Source organism: Ischnura elegans, chromosome 9 (genome assembly GCF_921293095.1).
Source record: "Ischnura elegans chromosome 9, ioIscEleg1.1, whole genome shotgun sequence".
NCBI lineage: Eukaryota > Metazoa > Arthropoda > Insecta > Odonata > Coenagrionidae > Ischnura > Ischnura elegans.
The window spans coordinates 80,265,887-80,285,971 of record NC_060254.1 but is presented as its reverse complement, the minus strand read 5'-3'; the positions used below and the strand labels follow the sequence as shown (position 1 = coordinate 80,285,971).

The window sequence follows — 20,085 nt, the reverse complement described above, 5'->3', positions numbered from 1 at the left end:
AGGGTCTTTGCGCTATACGAATTTGCGTTATACGAGAGTGTTTTAACACTGGGAAGATAGGGATGCATTCCTGGTAGCATAGGTGTTGGGTATCTAATTTCCTCTAAACCATATATATTCCCATAAATAGCCTTAGAATACCTTATTTATATAAATTTTATAGTTTAAAATATCTTTAAAGATAGTAGGCACGCATTTAAAGACTTTTATTCATGTTAAAAAAATTTGTATGTGCTTTTGAAATTCCCTCCTGTCGTGCAGATAGGCTAACATCTGCTATCTCAGGGGTTCGTAATGCATTGCCAGCAGTTGACGATTTTTCAAACCAGTCTAAAAACAACTATTGTGCTTTTGTCGCTCATCGAAATGACAGGCAAATGCTACTTTGAATGCCATTTCATAGCTAGCGGAGTTAATGAATGATAAATCATTTTAAGTTGAAGTCCTCCGAGGCATTAGCAGCTACGTGAAACAGTCTTTAAAGGCCTTGAAACCTGACCCAGGTTTTCCTTCCCTGAAAGTGAATGAACGAGAATGCATTCTTTTCCAAAAAATATCGCCTTGTCAAGACTAAAACTAGTTGAGGGGGAAAGGAGCTACTTTCAATCACAGCTTGGAGTTCATCAGAAAATGTTGCTGTGACTGCGCTATCAACACTTGCAGATCCACCTGATATCGCCGCACTGAAAATACCTGCTTTATGTTTTAACTTTGTCTCTATTCAGAATAAGGCATCGTGAGTTTAAACTTCCGCGTAATATTGCTTTGACGCTCTCCATTTTCAACGCAATTGACCTCTTTCAATTTCTCTTCTAGGTTTATGGTATTTCTTGGTAACTTCTTGATTTTTCTACCTGCATTCCTATTTTTTGCTATTTTTCTCTTGGTTTTTACTCTGTATGACTCTATCAAAATCACCTTCTACTGATGAACTGTATTCCTATGTATTCCTGAGACGCAGAGGGCTTACGACTGCTGGGAGGGAATGAAGCCATTGTGTTTGAGACTCTATAGCGGACCCTTTCATGTGTTGATGCTATTCATATGCAACTCGGCCACCCCTCCATTTCTCCCTCGTGAATACCGATGACCTTGAAGGCTTTAGCGTAGACCCTCTACCTGGAAGTCAATTGCCTGATAACCTACGACGGCAAAAATTACGTCTCAAACCGTATTGCTTAAAAAAAACTCATTTCCACAAGCTCCACGCTTAATTAATGATCTAAATTAACTATTGTCATTCTGTTAAGGAGAAGAGATAAGTTACTTCGGTAGGCTGGCTACCTGGACCCAATGAGGAGTAATACTTTCGGCCATTGCACAGCAATGGATTTCGATAAATATAAAAACAAAAGAGAAGATTTGAGGCAAGCAATACTAATAATATGCTTAAAATTATAGCAATTTCGTGTATACTTAGCGCAAGTTCACGTTTTATCATGAGAGCGTTAAAGTTTTTTGATTAGGCTACACTGTGTTGCGATGTTTACCTCAGGAATGAATTTGCACTATATCGAAATTGCACTATACGAGGCATGGGTGTACAGGTCACTGATGACTATAACGTCAAGTTCCAATTACAGTAAAACCTCCATACAAACAAGGGACCATTAGTTGGGACCGGAAAAATCATTACTTCGCTGTAGGGGGTTTCGTTGTACAGAGGTGATACGCGTGTTGCATCTTCAAAGGGACATCCATGTGTTCCATGTTTTTCACAATGCAAGTTGAAAATATTTCTCAATCTTGATTTATTCACCTTAAAAACCTTTCCTGTAGCGACCATAAACAATTTTTATTATTTACTATCAAATACCGTAGCTGTCACTGCATGATTTCAAATCTGCATATTTCTATTTGAAATTATTGTTTTTCTATTCCATTCTGCTCAAGGTCTCAGTGCTTACTTTAGTATTAGTCTGAAATTTAAGGAACACCAAAATTGATACCAGTGGATTACGTATTTTTAGTACTCCATCATTTTCCTGAATGTCTAGTCAATATTATTCATGGAGTGGAATAATTTAATTTGATATCGATTGGCAGTTTTATGCAGCAATTATGCTTGTAAGAGCCCATATTGCCCTTTAGACTGACAAAATAAAACACATTGTTGTAATCCCATAAAAGAAAGAAAGAAATATCCATAAATATTTATGTTCATGACCGGTATAAACTATGCAACTAGAGGGGGAGACAAACCATGGCTGTTCAAGTTATAGGTAAGATTTAAGCATGAAAAAGGTGAATAAAACCAACATTTTAAGGAAACTGTAACGGCTCCTTATTAGTTTTTAAAATTATTTGCTTAAATATAATTTTCCTTAAAGACATTTGCGATTTTTGATTCTAGGGTGGGGGCAGCTGCCCCTTCAAGATTTGAGGAGATGATGACAATACTCACCATGATAGACTTCAGACTTTGGAGGCTGATACAAAATGCGAAAAGGGAAAGGCTTTGTGTCAAATATACTATCAAAAGTCCCGATTAAAATTGCTGAACCAGAGCCTGCACGTCCTTTATCCTTATCCTTCCCTGCAAATCCAGAAGGCTGCTCATTACCACGACGTCTCTGCAAAATGAAATGTGGACTACGCACCTCATCTACCCTGAAAATAAAAAAGAGAAGTTAATGGCAATGAGAATCAGCAAATCCGATAAGTATTGCTACAGTTTTTGGTTACTTAAGCTACTGGATATTCGGTGCAGCTGCTTGATTTGGACAAATCTCCAAGGACAGAATCCAAATACGGAATTACATTGGATTTTTACAGTGGCGCCGACTCCATGGGGCCTGAGGGGGCCCGAGACCCCTCAAAAATTGGTTGTGGGTGTGACGAAAAAATGTGCCAGGCTTCTGGATTTTCCCCAGGGTGTCCAGATATCAGGATTCGAGTTATCAGGGTTCTAATGCTGATCAAATGACTTCTAAAATCCTTAAAAAAACTAAAAACTCACTACTTATAAAATTTCCTGGGGCAAGATCCCCGGTTTGGCCCCCCCAATATTTTTTGTTAGTCGGCACCCCTGGATTTTCACCATTGAATTGGCACAAAAAGACATTTATATGGTCCACATGATGGTAATATTTGCCCAATACTTACACCTGAAGATAAGCAATTTAATAAATACAAGTTATCGAATTTTGTTAATTCTCCCTCTCAATTGAACCAATCCCAATCAAGTGTTCTCTTTCATTGTCTCTCTTACCACTGTCTGCATGTACTTAGTATGGGTTGAACACGTTGAACATTGTGGCAATAATATTCTAAGTATGTGTTGAAAACAAATTGTGCTACTAGGGTAAGCCTTGATTGAGGCAAAGATTAAAGGTCTCATTATGTCCCAATTACCTGGAATTTTCTGTACATAATAATTATGAAACCTGTGACTTTCTGAAAGAGATTTCCATTTAAAATATCTAGTAATGTAGAAGAAGGTAATAGTAATAGATTTTCATGTCTATTGAAACCAATTTCCTTTCCAAATACATACAAAGATAACAATACATTTTACAAAAGATTCCACAACCAACCCATACTGATTTAAAATTTACATCATTGCAGGCATTGGCATTCAATTGTAGCCCATTAATCTGTTACATGACACAAGATAGGGCACCGTAAACAAGCCTAAAGATTAAAACCGAGGATTCAATCAAAATAAGCGGAGCAATTATTATAACCTCCAACATATATTTTTGGTGTCGAATCGAGGACTTTTAATGTATATGGTATACTTCAGACCAGGAAAATTGAATGGATAGAATACGTCAAACTATCCCTTTAAAAATCATATGACGTATGTGAGGGCGAATTTGAACAGAGGGATACAAACAAAGCTGACCATCAAGATAAGCGGGTAAACAAATATGTCGCCCTTTATGTGAAATGACAGCATACACTGATTTGTCAATGATATTAAAAGTTTGTCAATTAACAGAATAAAAAGATTTGAATGCCGCTCCTTTGCACAAAAATACATCAAATTTGATAGTGCATGCTGAAGCAAAGAAAGTCCTCAGTACCAGAATGTCATTCTAAGTCGTGACGGATTGACACACGCGAAGCCGATCAAATGATGACAGCCGTAAGCGTACTCCAATAATAACTCATTGAATAAGCATTTAGACACTACCGAAAACTTAGATGCGGGAAAGTATAGCAGAAAGTCACAAAACGAAAAAGAACTCACCATAAATAACCTTTAATAAGAATCTCCTTAGGTTTCACCCACATTTCGAAAGTTAATAATCCAGAAATTTGATTTCCGGTACTCTTCAGCGTCTGTCATAAATCTTGTACCAATTTAAAACTAAACAATTATCACAGTTCATCATAATACCAATCATATCCTTGTCAGAACACGGTGAGAAGATACCCAGTGATTATTTTCAACGCCCCGTGAGTTATCAGCTGTTATAAGCAGTTATACCAACACGCAACCTAAATATAACCAATGATTTTTGGCGGTTGAACTCAAATACAATGTGCTAGAACCTGGAAGATTACTGAGAGGAGTCGACAGCGCCTAGAGTTCAATAGCTGTTTTAATGATAGAGTACCAGCAAGCAATCAAGAGAAAATTTCATTCCTAATAGTTACAGATTATGTGACCAGTTATGTAAGAACGAAGATTGCTCATGCCCGCCAACTGCTTCTCCCATTAACCATGGAAAATATGCAATGCTAAGCGCAAGTTTGACTAGAGATATTTTTCAAAACCGCGATGCCCATTTTAAAGTGTAATTATTCTTTCTTGTATACGACTTTAAAGACACTACTATTGGGTACTAATAATTACAGCTGCAGACTTTTACTTCGCTATTTCTATCAGTCATGCCAACTTAACTTCTTAAAGCGCTGGTGACTGCTCGAGAAAAATTACTATGAATTGGTTTTCGAACTCTACTTGTGACAAAAAAAGGTTACTTTACAATATTAATCATCGTTAATTTGAAATAGGTCTTCCAAGTTTTAACCTTCATGTATTATGTCAGGATATCTCTTGAATTTTACCCAGCAATATTTCTTGATATGTTTCTTGATGTTGATTTCTTGTGTAGTTTTATGGGGAAACACAAGTGCTGCTGCTAGAGCATTCTCTATGCAAAAAAGAGCCTTGAAAGTTATGGCAAATGTGTCCATCAGGTCTCCTGGAAAGCCATTATTTCTAAAATATAATATAATGACACTACCGAGTATGTACATTTTTTACTGTGCATTATTTGTAAAAAAGAACCCTACCTTATTTTTACCAAACTCCTCGGTTCATGCCTATCTGACCCGTGGGAGTGAAAATATACATATTTTACAACAATTATGTGCCAAAAGAGGTCCACATCACTCTGCCTCGCTTATTTTTAACAAATTGCCTACGAGTATAAAACATATTTCAAATATTAATGTTTTTAAGACAGAATTAAAAAATTTTTTACAGCCTAAGGGTTATTATAATGTAAATGAATTTTTGTCTGATAGTTTATGACAACATGTATGTTTTGATGTTTTTCCTGACAATGTTCTATGTCACATGTTTGACCCATAGAACAATAAAGATATTATTATTATATTTAACCAGCCAATTCTGCAAATATTTGAGGAAAAAAGCAGGATAAAATTTTATTACACACTAGTGCTGTTCTAGTGGCAGACCCTGATTGTAAGGGCTCCTTACTCCTTTCTTCTATTCATTCTAGTTACCACTGTGGTGGAGCTCTTAAGGCCTGGTTATACGATACATTAACACATACGGGTTAATGTCTAAATGTATGAACGCATGAACCCAGATAGCACAAGCATTTGTATACAAATGGTATATCTTCTGTACGTTTACAAATTGTACCGATTTTTGTAATACAACTGTATAACAGTTGTATTCAAACTTCTTGTATACAGATGATTCGCAATTCAGTTGTAATACAAAGCCAAAATACAAGGGAAATACCACATTTGTAATACAATTGTAAAAGCTTTGTATTACCAGGAGAATCCCTCAACCGCCCGGAATACAAAACAATGATGAAATACGTATCGTCGAACTTCTTTTCCTGCAGGGCTATTCATGAATACTGCAAAAACTCTTTAAAATATAAAACATTTCCACAATAATATTACGATACCTCCAACTCCAATAGGCATACATTACGAAAAGAGAATATGAGAAGCATATAAGAGACAAGAATAATGTAAAATTCATGAAATTAACAGTTAAATATGCAAATTATTACTTGCACGAAATGAAATTACGTCCACAACTACAATGAACACCGCTGTTTACATGGCAAAGCAAATATACGACATATATTAACAGTATGTGGCTCCGTCGTCTACTGCGGTCTGCTGTTTACGCGGCGGAAACTGAGTTTTCGTTGATAACTCTCGTCGCGTAAACTGAAGCACGAAACTTACGCGGCGGAATGTTCGAAATGGCTTAGTGAAGAGCAACAATGTGATTTTCGCGATCCTGTCACGAAATCCCTATTATATTCGATTGATGAATATCTTATTGAATCTTAATGTTAAAATACTCAATTGTATATAATATATGTATATGTACCAGATCTCCGGGCAAATACAGATTTATTATTATTATTGATCTGTCGTCTTGGCGATCGCGTAAACAATTAATGAAAAGCCCTGCTGATACCTCGTTGTGAGAAGGTCGTGAGAGCTCTGGCGCACATTTTCTGATTCGTTTTGTAAATTAATTTGACCCCTGCACCGTATTGGACTCTTTTTCTCCCGGTTTTGACCCCTGCTTCGTTTGGTTTTTGGAATATCCTCCCGATTTTGACCCCGGCTCCGTTTTGATTTTGATTTTGAAACTACGGCTGCGACAGCGGTATACCTTGCCAGCTCCAGCACCTACGGTTTTTGCTGCAGGTAAGATTATGGCAATATTTGGTTTAATCGATGCATGCATACAAATGTTTGATGAGTTAAGCTTGGGAAGTGGTTGTTCTCTATAACCTTTAAGGGCGCCTATTAATAGGCGCCTAAAGGTTTTACATTGGTATCAATTGATAATGCAATTATTGTAATAGTGACGTGTTGCTGTCTCGTTTTATTCATTATTAATCCCTACGGATATATCTATGTTAAAGAGTCAACGATTACCTAACAAGTTACTAGACCGAGGATGTCAACAAAAATTTAATTTTAATGAATGTAATTAGTGAGGCAAGAGAAAATTTCGGGTGAATACCACTTTTTTGTGAAAGTTAAAGAGGCACCCAACCTTGCGAAGACTTGAAGAAGTGCCCATTGCCTTAAATAATTGTTTATCGCCCTCGCTGCGCCATTGGTACGGAGCATTTTTGGAGGACATTCGTTAAAGTGTGTCGCGGACAATCACACGCTTTCAGCTCCAACCTTTTTCAACCCCTTCCAGTGAGGACTGGAGCAGATGTGCTTCCGGAGAGGAGGGAGCACATGTGCTCCCTCCTCTCTGGGTTTACGACCCTACCAGTGGCATCGGTTCGAGGTCAACTCATGGGGGTTGCTTAATATGTGTGTTTGGCACATGGATAATTGTTTCTTGCACGTAAATTGCAGACTTTGAATTGAATTCCTCATTTTTTTCTGAGCCTTGTCAAATTTTAAACGAAGTTCTAAGGTCAATATTAACGCATTTAATGCAGCATCAATTTCCATGTTGATGTTTATAAAGAACTCGAAATATAAGTTAATATTTATCGTAAAATTTCGTTTAAAAATTGTAAACGCTCCTCAAAAGACAAAGAATTCAATTCTTAGTTTAAATTAATTGAAAAAAGAACAACTTGCGCACGGGGCAAGTTCCCCCAAGACCCTTTAAAAAATGGGAAAGTCGATTTTTAATACGGTCCCGTTATCATTGCATTCGTTTTGTTTTACGGGGTATCCTTGTCCTCCACCCCAGAACGAAATCCTGGATCCGGCCTTGATCGTACCTGTCAGTCGCCTCCGCCAAATACCACATTTATCTCAATATTGCAACAATTGTTGCAATATTGAGATAATTGCAATGCAACGAAATTTTAGGTAATATTGTTACCGCATGGAATAACTTCATCTTAGGACTTATTTCTTTGAGGAAAACCAAATACCCTAAACTAATTATAGGAACCTATATCTCAATAAAATCCACCCCTACATTTTCCGGTGTAGCGCCTAAATAACATGGAGGGTATTGTAAAAAAAATAATGCAAGTATTGGAAAATTGTTCAAGATAATAGTTTGAAGTGGTAATTGCTATGCTTGTGGGAAGTGGAAAATGAAATTTCTGTTGCCATCAAAAGAAAGACTGCATAGGTTAACATAGAGTTGCTTAAGAATTTTGTGATAGGTTAAGCTATAATTAAGTAAAATTAACTTGAATCCTAATTTTACTTGGCATATTATAATAATTTCCCTTTTCAATTGCAGAACCAAAAGTTCAATCTTCAGTTTGACAATGCCAAAATATAGGTATAAAAATATAGAAAGTGTCTCAGAGAGACACAAGCGCAGGTTGCTTCAGAAAGCAAAAATTGTTTCGAATGATGATTTTGAGGTGGAAAGAGAGGGAGTTGATGGTTCCTGTTGTTCAGGTGTCACAGAGCAACCTAGATTATCACCAGAACACATCTTTAATGAAAATGAAAATGTGGGACATACTTCTTGGCTTCAGAGTGATATCAGTGATGTTCAGGATGAAGACATAGAAATTTTAGAACCACTTTCAGATTCTGAGGATGAGCAGTTGCCAATTGATTTTGATTTTTCCACATTTAGGAATGAATTATCAACTTGGGCCAGTGATATTCCTCAAAGCAAAGTAAACAGTCTCCTAAAAATATTGAAATCATGTCCTTATCTAAAAGAGTTGCCATCAGACTGTCGAACATTGCTTAAAACACCACGACATACAGAGGTGAGGAAAATGGGGTGTGGGGTCTATGCTCATCTAGGCTTGCGGTGTTTGCTGTTGGACATACTTCAAAATAATTATAAGATTGTAGACAGCATCAGTTTGCAAATAAATGTAGATGGTCTTCCTATTTCTAAGAGCAGTGGAAGTCAGTTATGGCCTATACTAATTGCCATCGTGGAATTACCGGAAATCATCCCTTTTCCTGTAGGGGTGTATCATGGGAAAGAGAAACCAGAAAGTTGCGATGATTTCATGGGCAATTTCATTGATGAATTGTGTCTCACTCTTGATGAGGGAATTAATGTCGGTAGTAGGAATATTAAGGTGTCTGTTCACTCATTTGTTTGTGATGCTCCAGCACGTGCATTTCTGCTGCAAATAAAGTCACACACGGCATACAGTAGTTGCCCTAAATGCACTGTTGAGGGAGATTACATAAAAAACAGAGTGTCTTTCTTAGACAGCCACTGTAGTCTGAGGACCAATGAAAGTTTTAGGGAAAAAAGAGATGACATTCATCATGTTGGCACAACTCCTCTTCTAAAAATTCCAAACCTGGACATTGTGGCTGCTTTTCCAATTGATTATATGCACTTGATCTGCTTAGGTGTAATGAGGAAAGTTTTACTGGCATTCACCAAAGGTAGCTACTCTGTGCGGCTCTCTTCTCAAAACCTGAACCTAATCAACCTTCGTCTAGAACATATTGTGTCATTTGTCTCTTCAGACTTTGTGCGGAAGCCCAGATCTTTAAAAGAGCTTTTACGTTGGAAGGCTACAGAATTCAGACAATTTCTTCTCTATACTGGCCCATTTGTTCTAAATGGCTCTGTTTGCAGTACAGTATTTCAGCATTTTCTTTGTCTGCATACCGCTGTCAGAATTTTGATAAGTAAAGAGTTGATTTCTAAATATGTCGATTATGCAGAAGAGCTACTTCTCTACTTCGTTGAAAATTTTCCTGCACTTTATGGGGAGGAAAGTGTTTCACATAACGTGCACAACTTGATTCACATCACCTCTAATGTTAAGTCCCTTGGGCCGCTAGATGTTTTTAGTGCTTTTAAGTTTGAAAACAGACTGCAAACAATTAAAAAAGTGCTGAGAAAACCTGATAAACCGCTGCAGCAGTTATGTCGCAGGCTGACAGAACAGTCATCAACTCAACAGGCAAAGAAATTACTTGGGAAGTCAGACATTGAAGGTGCAGCATGTTCAAAGTCTGTGAAGAATGCTATACCTTTAGGTTTCACTGAACCAGCATACTCATACATCAAATGCAACGGCTTCAAAATTGCTGCCAAACCACCTAATGACTGTGTCATAATGGACTCTGGTGATATTGTTGTCATCCGTTTCATTGGAACGTGCAATGGGAGCCAAGTGATCCTTGGACAAAAATTTGAAACTGTCGAAAACTTCTTCCTCAACCCATGTGCATCAACAAAAGTTGGAATTTATAAAGCAGGAAAGCTCTTGAATCCGGCAAAATGGCCTATCTCCAAAGTAAAAGGAAAAGCATTGAGGGTACCAATGGGCCTGGGAAGTGATGTTTACTTTGTGGCAGAATTACTGCACAGTCTCCATGATAATTGACGTGGAAGTGGTGAGATGATTAGATATTATAATTCAACAATCAATCCATTCATCAAATTTTATCTAACAGAAAAATTTCTTATCTCATGTTTTAGGATGTGGTTGGTGGCAGAGATGCTGGAGGCAGATGGCTGCATTTTTAACGTGGTACCTGAAAACTGGGTAAAAGTGATTGATGGAAATAAATATGTCCTTTGGCCTCCTAGTAAAAGTGTGAATGTCATGGATGCCATCAAAATGAAAACACAGCCAGAGGATTCATGGTCACTTACGTTGGTGTTAGAAATGTCATCCTCAGTTTGTAAGTAGTATTCAGCAAGTTTTCATTAAGTACCGTTGGAGTGATTTCGATTGCTACATATCCAAAGCTTGACTAATATTTTGTTCATAACTATTACGAATGTTCCCATATAATGTTAAATTGATTTGTAATAAAACCATGATGTGGTAATGTGTGACAGGTTCCTGAGTTGATTGTAGCGCATATGTTGACTTTTCAGGTGATTTCCAAGAAGCGCTAGAGCTGGAAACCCTGGCTATTAAACTTAAGTCATGCCAGAAAGCACAGAAAGTGCTACTTGATGCCAAAATCAGAAAGGCAAGGATAAGAATTCCTGCCAAGAGGACTCAACCTGGGGAGGAAAGTACGGAGGAAGAGATCATTATGCCTCCTAGAAAGAGAATCCCTTCTCCTCCATCCATGAGGGAGAAAGCTGAAGAAAATGCTCCAATAGTGGATTATTTAGAAAACCCTTTATCTCTAATAGAAGATGGAGATGGTATGTAACTTAATGATTGCCCCATGTAACGCTAGTAGCACCATAGGAAGACTGCTCAAATTTCCATTATTAATAATTTGCACATATAAAAGCAAATGACAATTTTGAAGTTTCAGTAATAGTTATTGTAACAGTAGTGGCTTTAAAATATAAGTATTTAATCACAGGGGCGCAGCTAGGAATTAAGGCTGGGGGGGTTTAGGTGCAACTAATACTGGGGTGTTTGGAGGTGTGGAATACCCACCAGGAAAAGAGATAGGTGGCAACTAATACTGAGGTGTGAGGGTATGGTATACCCACCAGGATAAGAGATAGGTGTGAGATTAATAAATTGCGGAATTTTTAGATAAATGGTTCAAAATGGTGAATTTTGCGGCTTTCTGAGGGATATTTTATTAATCCGTACACTATTCTATTCGTAATATCAATCAAATAAAGTAAAATGGATTAAACTTAGGCATTTCTCTGAGCTCTGGGTGGGGTTTAAACTCCCAAACCCCCCCCCTGCTGCGCCATTGTTTAATCATGCTTCATGAAACAAGAAAAAAATTTTTCCAATATGTATTTTAATGTCAATTTTTTCTCTACATTTCAGAGTGTGAATCTATGCTTTTAGTGGAGCCAGGTGAAGAATGTGAGTATTTGATTACTTTTAATGACTTTTTTATCATTGGCGCAACGACTATATATTATGTTGAAAATCCAGTTTATGTGACTGTAAAAAGCTGAACAATATAATTGTGAAATTTACCTCTCTTCAGGTGTTCAAGAGAAAGATTTTTCCGAAAGGCTCTCCATTTTAGAAAAAGATGTGGCTCACATCAAAAAAGATTTGGCTGTTATAAAGGAAGATACCAAATTAATTTTGGACTTGCTTAGGAAAAAGCAAGTGCATACCAATTATGAGCCGCAATGCAGAGTCTACACCCCTCCCATCACTTTGCCGGTAAAAAGCAGGGAAGAGCTTATAGAAGTTGAAGATCTCTTAGGCAGAGACCCTGCCTTTAAGGAATATCTGGTAATTTACTTCATTGCATGACTCATAAAAGATAATGTTGTAAAAGTGATTTGTGTTGGTCCTAACTGACCAGTTTTAAATATTACAGGAAAATATTATGGGAGAGATACATGCAAAAGATCTTGGACAGTTCCTCCGAAAGAATTTAATAAAAATTATGAGTAACTGTGTGGCTGCGGAGTACACATGGCAGGGGAAGAGTGAAAAGAAGAAACATGCCCTGAATGGCTTAAAAAATTTAATATCACTGTTGGCAGGTATTTTAACAAATGCGTATTAAGTGATAATTAAGGTTTTCTTTCATTCATATCTGCTCAAAAAATGTTATCTCAATATATTTACAGATGCTGCAAGGAAAAGGGAGATCTACGAAGACACCAAGTTTGTGAGAGAAATTTCCAACTGGCTCTACCAGAGTAATAGGCGGAAAGGCGAAATAGTTCCTCTTAGTGGTTGAAATTGTAATTTATGCTTAATTACCCTGGTGAAAATAAGCTATTCATGAACCATTCCAGAAGTGTGACAGCAAGTGTTCAGAATCTGTTACCGAAGTGTTGGGGTGAACCGCTCACACACTGTATTATGGCCCACGTAAATGTTACAAACAAGCTGTTCATGAGGCATTACCCAGCTGAACATGAGGTATTTCTCAGATATTCATGAAGCATTTTAACTGTACAGGAAGCAAAGACAATGGCAGGTTCCACAATTTCATAATTACTGCAACTGTTTTCGATTACATAGTATCATCATCAGTCACTTTTAATGCAATTATTACCACATATATAGTAGTTGGGAGGGATGAAAGGTTAGGGGAGAGGTTGGGGGAATAGTTTACAGTGTCAAGTCACGGGCCAGTAGGAATGGGAGGGGAGATGGAGTATGTAGGTGGGGTTGGAGGAGGGGGTTAAGGTTGAGAAAACACATTGAGAATGGGGGAATTTCCAAGAGTACAATTGTTCATTGACTAACATTACAGACGGGGAATTTTGGCCTCGAAGAATTTCTAGCTGCTCCAAGGCGTCGAGTCTGGGGCCGTTACTTGACTTGTGGAGAATTTTCGGTGGAAAATTACTATCATGACCACATTCTATGAGATGTCTGGCAAAGTTTGAAGAATGATTGTTATTGATAAAACATGATCGGTGCTCTTTCATCATTTAATGTCAAACTTCAACAGTGTTAGTCAACGGACAATTGTACTCTTGGAATACTCTTTGTTCTAGTACTTGGAGTACTCTTTGAGATAAGTTCAAATCATCAAATCGTATTTTTTCAGTTAAAACATTTTTTTGAAAATTCAAAGGAGTACAGAAATTTAAAATTCCGTTTTGGACACAGCTATTGAATGAAGACAAATTATCAATGAATGTATTGACAAAATTTGTCCCGTATACAGTAGAGTCATTGAATAATAGATATTTCATTTACTATATTGCAGAGTATGATTATAAGAATTGCACTGAAGGTAAAGACCTTGGTCGCACTTAGCACATTGTGTTTTTCAGATGTTCATGAAGCATTTTCTTACTGTTCAGGATAATACCAGTGATGATTCACATCACAGAATATAGTTCTGAGGATGATTTGCAAAATTTTTTGTCAATGTTTCGTTATATTCTTTACCTTTGAAATTTCTTTATATTACATAAATGAAATCCTTGTGTAGCATTGTTATGAAATGAGAAATATTTCATTAAATATAGCTTTTTTCATCAAATAAAGTTATACTATTTATTTTAGAGTATATTTTCCTTTTCACCTCTCTAAAAATGTAAAATTAACATGATCAGCTTTTGTAAAAACTTTCGTATTTTCTCTGTAATACGAAGATAATACAGGAGAAATACAATTTGTAATAGCTTTTTATTTTCTCTGTAATACAATGGTATTACAGGAGAAATACAATTTGTAATAGCTTTTTATTTTCTCTGTAATACAATGGTATTACAGGAGAAATACAATTTGTAAAAGTTTCGTATTTTTCCCTGTAATACGAATATAATACAATTGTATTAGAGGACATTTGACACTGTAATACAATTGGAATACAAATGGAATACAAAGAGTTCCATTTTGTAATATGATCGTATTGTGGTGGTATTGCAGTGGTATTACAAATCTTGTGCTATCTGGGAATGGACACGAAAATGTACCGTGTAACCACCCAACTTGTGCGAATGCATGAACGGAAAATAGAACCTGTTCTAATTTGGTTCATGCATTCGTACATGTTCCGTTCCGGTCCACCAAAATCATTCACGCAAATGTACATTAACTTATACGTGTTAATGTACCGTGTAACCAGGCCTTTAGTTTTGAGTACCACCACGAAGGACAGCCACCTGGCTAAGGTCATTGCCCTGAGGTCCCTGCTGATGCTACCAGCCCACCAGGGTATGCAGAGGCTAGCGCCAGGAAGGCACCACAAGAAAGAGGCTCACAGAAAGGCAACGGAGAAGGACTTCCGCACGAAAGAGAGAATAGTACACATCTGTATCATTAGCCATCAGAATAAACAGTCAAATTATTTCCGACTACATTATTGAAGTGAGGTTAATTATAGAACTATGTACCCCAAACCCCTTCAACCACCTTTATTGTAGGGTCCTCCAAATTCCACCACCATCCAGCCAGTTTAAAAAATGGCAAGCTTGCAAGAACTCATTTTTCATGGGGGCAAGGAAATCCTAGATCCAGCTCTGAAATATGGATGCAACTGTGGAACCCCCTCAGGGTTTTAGTGTTTCTCATCACACTTGATAATGCACAGGAATGGATCAGACTTAGTGGACCCTGAGTGATTGTATTAATGAGGAATATATTATAAGAAGTATCGTAGACTTGAACTCTGTACAGTGCAACCTCGATATAACGACACCCCACGGTACACTAATAAACACTCGCTATAGCGAATTGTCGCTTTACCGGAGGTGGAGCAAATAATAGCCAATATACCTGTTGCGTACAGATATACAGGAACAGAAGTGGTGCGGCGACAGATAAACATCTATCCGATAAACGTAAGCATAAATCCAGACGAAAGGCGATGTTTTTTTGCATCACTAAATTTCCTTACTCAAATAATGACTGACTATTCAAACAATTTATAAGCACCGCACTGAATAAAAATCGTGCAAAGCATTGTTTCGTCAATCATTATATTTATCGAACGACAGTTTACCACATAAATTTAAGACTGAGCACTCCATTAACTTCATTTCTAACAGATCGCTAGCAATTACAGAGGTTAAGGAGTCTTGATGAAAGTCTTCCGGCGGTGAAACCCTCGCTATGGCGAGAGCCAACGCCGAAAGGGTCTCGTAAAAACGAATTTTTTAACACGCTTATTATAGGGTCAATTGACGGTGCATCGGCTATCTCTCGTTATGGCGGGGGTGTCGCTATAGCCCGTACTCGCTTTAACGAGGTTCCACTGTATTTGCTTTAAAAGAAGAGGATATCAAAGCACTCACAATCCTCATCTTATGAAAACTGTCCACTACTAGTTATAATATTGAAATTCTGTTGCATCAAAAGAGGAAGATGGTAGATTATTAAGGCAGTTTTACATGGTACAAGGAATTGCACAATCTGACGTACGTGCGAAGGTGCGTTGTGTAAGGCGGTGAATTGCTAGAACACATGCGAGAAGGCAAAATAGCCCCTTCTAATTTCGTTCATGCATTCGCACAATTCCACGCCATTTTAGAAATAAATGCAGCTCTAACCTGCGCAATTCCGTGGCCCATGTAAAACGGCCTTTAGAGAAGGATTAGTAGATAGAAACCAAGTGCTTGCATCTTTGATACTGAAAAAGCATTCGATAAAAGCTAATGAGCTATCTCGATAAAACTGCAGCAGGTTGGAGGAGCAGACTATTGAAGACACGAGTGGTAGAGCCAGATAAAAACAAACTTTCACAAACATGAGCCTACAAACACATGAAGCCCATCCTCCCCTTCACCAGCAGACATTGCTGAATGTTTTATTCTTCGAGTAAAAAAAAACCATTTCTTTTCTCAAAATCTCACCCTTGTTTATTATCAATTTCTTGAACTCTTGTCTTCAATTTATATTATTTCCTCTTATGGCTCAGGCAACAAAAGTGCCAATAGCTGAGGCAATGGCAAATTCAGGGGCGAGGGTGGTGGAGTCACAGGGGTCATGACCACTCCCCGCCCTCCCTAAATTAAAAAAAATTAAGTTAAATGGCTTTTGTAACTTTAAATATTCAATTTAATTCCATTGTTAAGAATAAAAATGAAATTTTAGGTTCCAAAATGTGTAATAAATAGGTGTCACAAAAAACTTCACACAGGAGAATGCCCCTCTCTCCAGGACTATATTCCATACTCCCCGGACCCAGGTCAAGACCCCCCTGCCCCAAATTAAATGTTGAATCCACCCCCGAGTTGAGGATGAATCAGGGTAGGTAAGCACAGGCTAAGGCAAAATATGAGACTGTGCACTATAACCAGGGTTCCCACTCTAACTACATTATAAAATTCACTGTTTTTTCCAGGTTTTCACGGTTTAAATGTCATCAAATTCACGGTTTGTAGATAGGGCATTTTAGGTAGAAATATTGATCACGTAACAATCATCAGCCACACGTAAACTAAAAATGTAACAAACGCAACAGATGCCTTGAATGCAAACGCAGCAATGACAGTGCTATCTCTCATGACGTCACCTATCGTAAGCAAAATTCAGGTCCGGCTAAAGGGTGTGAGTGGGAAAATGAAGAGAGAAGGGTGGCAGGGAAGTGAAGAAGTGCCTGATTTTTTGCCAGGATTAACGTCTTCCAATTGGAGGCTAAAGGTCAATGTGCTGTCATGGCACACAAGGACCAATTAATAGTTGCGCTTTTGAATACACGTGTGCAGGTAAATGCGTGGACAGTATCTGCACGTGACTCGACCTTGAAACATGATTGAAATATCGTTTTTTTTCTTTAAACCCGTCTATCGTTGTTCTGCAATCAAGTTTGATAGATTTTTAAGGATCTATGACGAAATTCACAGCTATTTCCAGGTTTTTTCACGGTAGACGAAATTCACGGCATATTCACGGTTTTAAGGTTTTCACAGTTGAGTGGGAACCCTGTATAACCCATACAGTTTGAATATTGAGGGAATGGTTAGGGATGCATAGGAAGAGTTAGATGTAGGTAATAGTTGAAAGAAAAGAATTGAAAGAAAGATTGATGCTCAAAGTGAGGAAACATGTGGATGATCAAGTATCGACTAGCAAGTTGGCAAAAAGATTGCAGGCATGCATAAACTAGATAAACAATGTAAGGAATTTGACATGACAAGTAATCACAAAAAGACAAAATTCATACACACACACTCTGAATACTCCCTGGAGTACGCAGAAATTTTTTTTTTAAGTTTTGTAAAGCCTCCAGAGTATGTAAGTTAAGACTTAACAGTAAGGGGTCACAAACTTGAAAACAGGGGAAAACTTAACTTTTTGAGATGGCTATAGTAATAAAACAGGGTTCCCACTCTATCTACATTATAAAATTCACGGTTTTTTTCCAGGTTATCACGGTCTAAACGTCATCAAATTCACGGCTTGTAGAGCAGGCATTTTAGGCAGAAATATAGATCACGCAACAATCATCGGCCGCACGTTAACTTAAAATGTAACAAACGTGACAGATGCCTTGAATGCAAACACAGCAATGACAGTTCTATCTCTCATCACGTCACCTATCGTTAGCAAAATTCATATCCGGCTAAAAGGGTGTGAGTGGGAAAATGGAGAGATCAGGGTGGCAGGGAAGTGAAGAAGTGCCTGATTTTTTGCCAGGGTTAATGTCTTCCAATCACAGGCTTAAGGTCAATGTGCTGTCATGGCACACGGACCAATTAACGATTGCACTTCGAATACACGTGTGCAAATATTTGCGAGGACAGTATCTGCGCGTAACTTGGCCTTGAAACATGATTTTTCTTTTAATCTGTCCATCGTAGTTCTACAATCAAGTTTGAGAGATTTCTAAGGTTTTATGGCGAGATTCACGGCTGTTTCCAGGTTTTTTCACGGTAGACAAAATTCACGGCTTATTCATGGTTTTAAGGTTTTCACGGTTGAGTGGGAACCCTGTAAAATTACAACAGCAGTAAGAATAATACAAGGAAAACATACATATTGAGGAGAAGATGATGAGTAATAAAACACCCGACACCACTTGAGTTTCCTTGTCCAGTCTTCTTATGGATATCTTCTCTTCCTCCTCTCTGGTGGTAAAATGTGTGTATATACAAAATTTTTAGGGCCATCCTTTCTCCTCCACTCTAACAATATTTCCTTACCACCTCCGGCCTTTTTCTCTTATTTCTTGAATGATCATTCCTTCTGACAGCATCATTTTCCTTAAAAATATTTTCTTTTCCACTGCTTTGATTTCATGCAGCTTCTTCCACGTAGATACATTTCTCCAATCTCCACCCACCCTTTTTGTCATTATATAGACAAAACTTTCAGATTGGCTATAAATTTTAACCAATGAAATATTTTTCAAACTGCTCAAGATTTTTTCTCATTCAACAATAACATGTTTAGTTCACAAACTAGATAGGGCTCATGCATTAAATATGCAACTATTTTCCGCTACTACTCAGCCATTTCCCCCCTTTATTTACAACCATAGCAATTTTCCCTACCCCTCCACCTCAACCACTATGTAAATATCTCCACAAAATAAATTTTCAACCAAAAAACCAACGAATGATATGGTTAATAATGTCAGGACCTCATACATCAGGGTAGGGTCACACAAAAGAATACACTCAGTATTAAGTAAAATCCATTTAATTCATATCTGAAGTCAAATTGGAACTTACATTGCGGCAATCATGATACCAGAGAAGGCTACAAAAGTGTTGTCGGAACTTTTGGCAGGGCAATTAAGTCTTTGAGCATTGGTCCAGTTGTACGGTGAAGCAACAGTCCATAGATCACTGCTCTGAGTAAGATGATGACCATGAGAGTTGGTGAAATGAGAGCTAGAGTCACTTGCTTCTAGGGTTTATATATTCCACATGGACATATGTCTCTAACCTTCTATAAAACCTCTAAGGAGAAGACCCATGCCATCATCTTATGCATCATATTGACATGAACATCACGTGATATTTTAGGTGACCTGCACTCAACTCATCTCCTTGACTGGAGATGTGAGTCCCAAATGTTAAAGAAGTAAGCAGCCGAGGGAAGTTGTGGTCTCTTAGGGCAGAGCCCCATTTCAATATTGCGATTTTTAGGAAGATAAGGCTGACGCGTGGGCTGAACTGACACAGAGGCTTTAGGTTGCAAAAATATAGCTTGCCTTGCCTTTTCAAAATGATCCGTCCAGCCCTTAAAATTGGAGCGGGCGGTAGGTGAAAGAGATGTTTACCTTGGACATGATGCTACGAAGGTAATAATTGATGTAGATAACGCTTCATCAAAAGACTGCTGAAGACAGAATCAGATACTTGATCTTCTGATCAATCTATCTCTAAAAATTACTGCAAAGTAACTCTAGAAAAAGTACAGACACAATTTAAAAGACAAAATAAGGAGACCCCTATATTGATGCACGGTCCCTAGATGGCTATCATTGTGGGAAAAACTTATTTTCTTTCCTCCTTTTACATACACAGTAAAAATAATTCTCAGAAGGTTCATATCCCTCAGAAATAACTGAGGCATAAACCTTAAAATTACAGAAATAAATTGAAAAATATTTGCACACCAGTAATGGAACCATCATCCTGTGATGAGGGGATGAAATTTGGTG

At 37.7% G+C, this 20,085-nt stretch overlaps 2 protein-coding genes across 5 annotated transcripts in view; one reads left to right on the top strand and one right to left on the bottom strand.

Annotated features, from left to right (window-relative positions):
- LOC124165204 (TBC1 domain family member 9B) overlaps window positions 1-4,661 on the bottom strand; it is a 38,988-nt gene extending 34,327 nt beyond the window's left edge. Inside the window, exons 1-2 of one of the 2 annotated variants that reach the window (XM_046542482.1) lie at window positions 4,196-4,661; window positions 2,405-2,610 (exon numbers count right to left, since the gene is read on the bottom strand). In XM_046542482.1, the coding sequence (XP_046398438.1) occupies window positions 2,405-2,610; window positions 4,196-4,239 (250 nt within the window). In that variant the 5' untranslated portion in view covers window positions 4,240-4,661. The remainder of the gene's footprint in view (window positions 1-2,404; window positions 2,611-4,195) is intronic. The other variant, XM_046542481.1, reaches the window with a different exon arrangement.
- Window positions 4,662-5,832: 1,171 nt separating this feature from the next.
- LOC124165677 lies at window positions 5,833-12,966 on the top strand. 3 transcript variants are annotated; one of them, XM_046543158.1, is made up of 7 exons: window positions 5,833-6,885; window positions 10,589-10,794; window positions 10,994-11,272; window positions 11,868-11,906; window positions 12,034-12,290; window positions 12,379-12,547; window positions 12,635-12,966. In XM_046543158.1, exons 2-7 carry the CDS (start codon window positions 10,590-10,592, stop codon window positions 12,745-12,747), a joined length of 1,062 nt encoding a protein of 353 aa, XP_046399114.1. In that variant the 5' UTR covers window positions 5,833-6,885; window position 10,589; the 3' UTR covers window positions 12,748-12,966. The 3 variants fall into 3 exon arrangements, with proteins under 3 accessions (XP_046399114.1, XP_046399113.1, XP_046399112.1); XM_046543157.1 differs by lacking the exons at window positions 10,994-11,272; window positions 11,868-11,906; window positions 12,034-12,290; window positions 12,379-12,547; window positions 12,635-12,966 and adding an exon at window positions 8,411-10,503 and having other exon boundaries at window positions 10,589-10,680; XM_046543156.1 differs by lacking the exons at window positions 5,833-6,885; window positions 10,994-11,272; window positions 11,868-11,906; ... (1 more) ...; window positions 12,379-12,547; window positions 12,635-12,966 and adding an exon at window positions 7,724-10,503 and having other exon boundaries at window positions 10,589-10,680.
- The last annotated feature ends 7,119 nt before the right edge of the window (window positions 12,967-20,085 follow it).

What these genes read in the sequence shown, in the direction of transcription:
- LOC124165677 (XM_046543157.1), top strand. Translation starts at nt 8,439, where the DNA reads ATGCCAAAATATAGGTATAAAAATATAGAAAGTGTCTCAGAGAGACAC.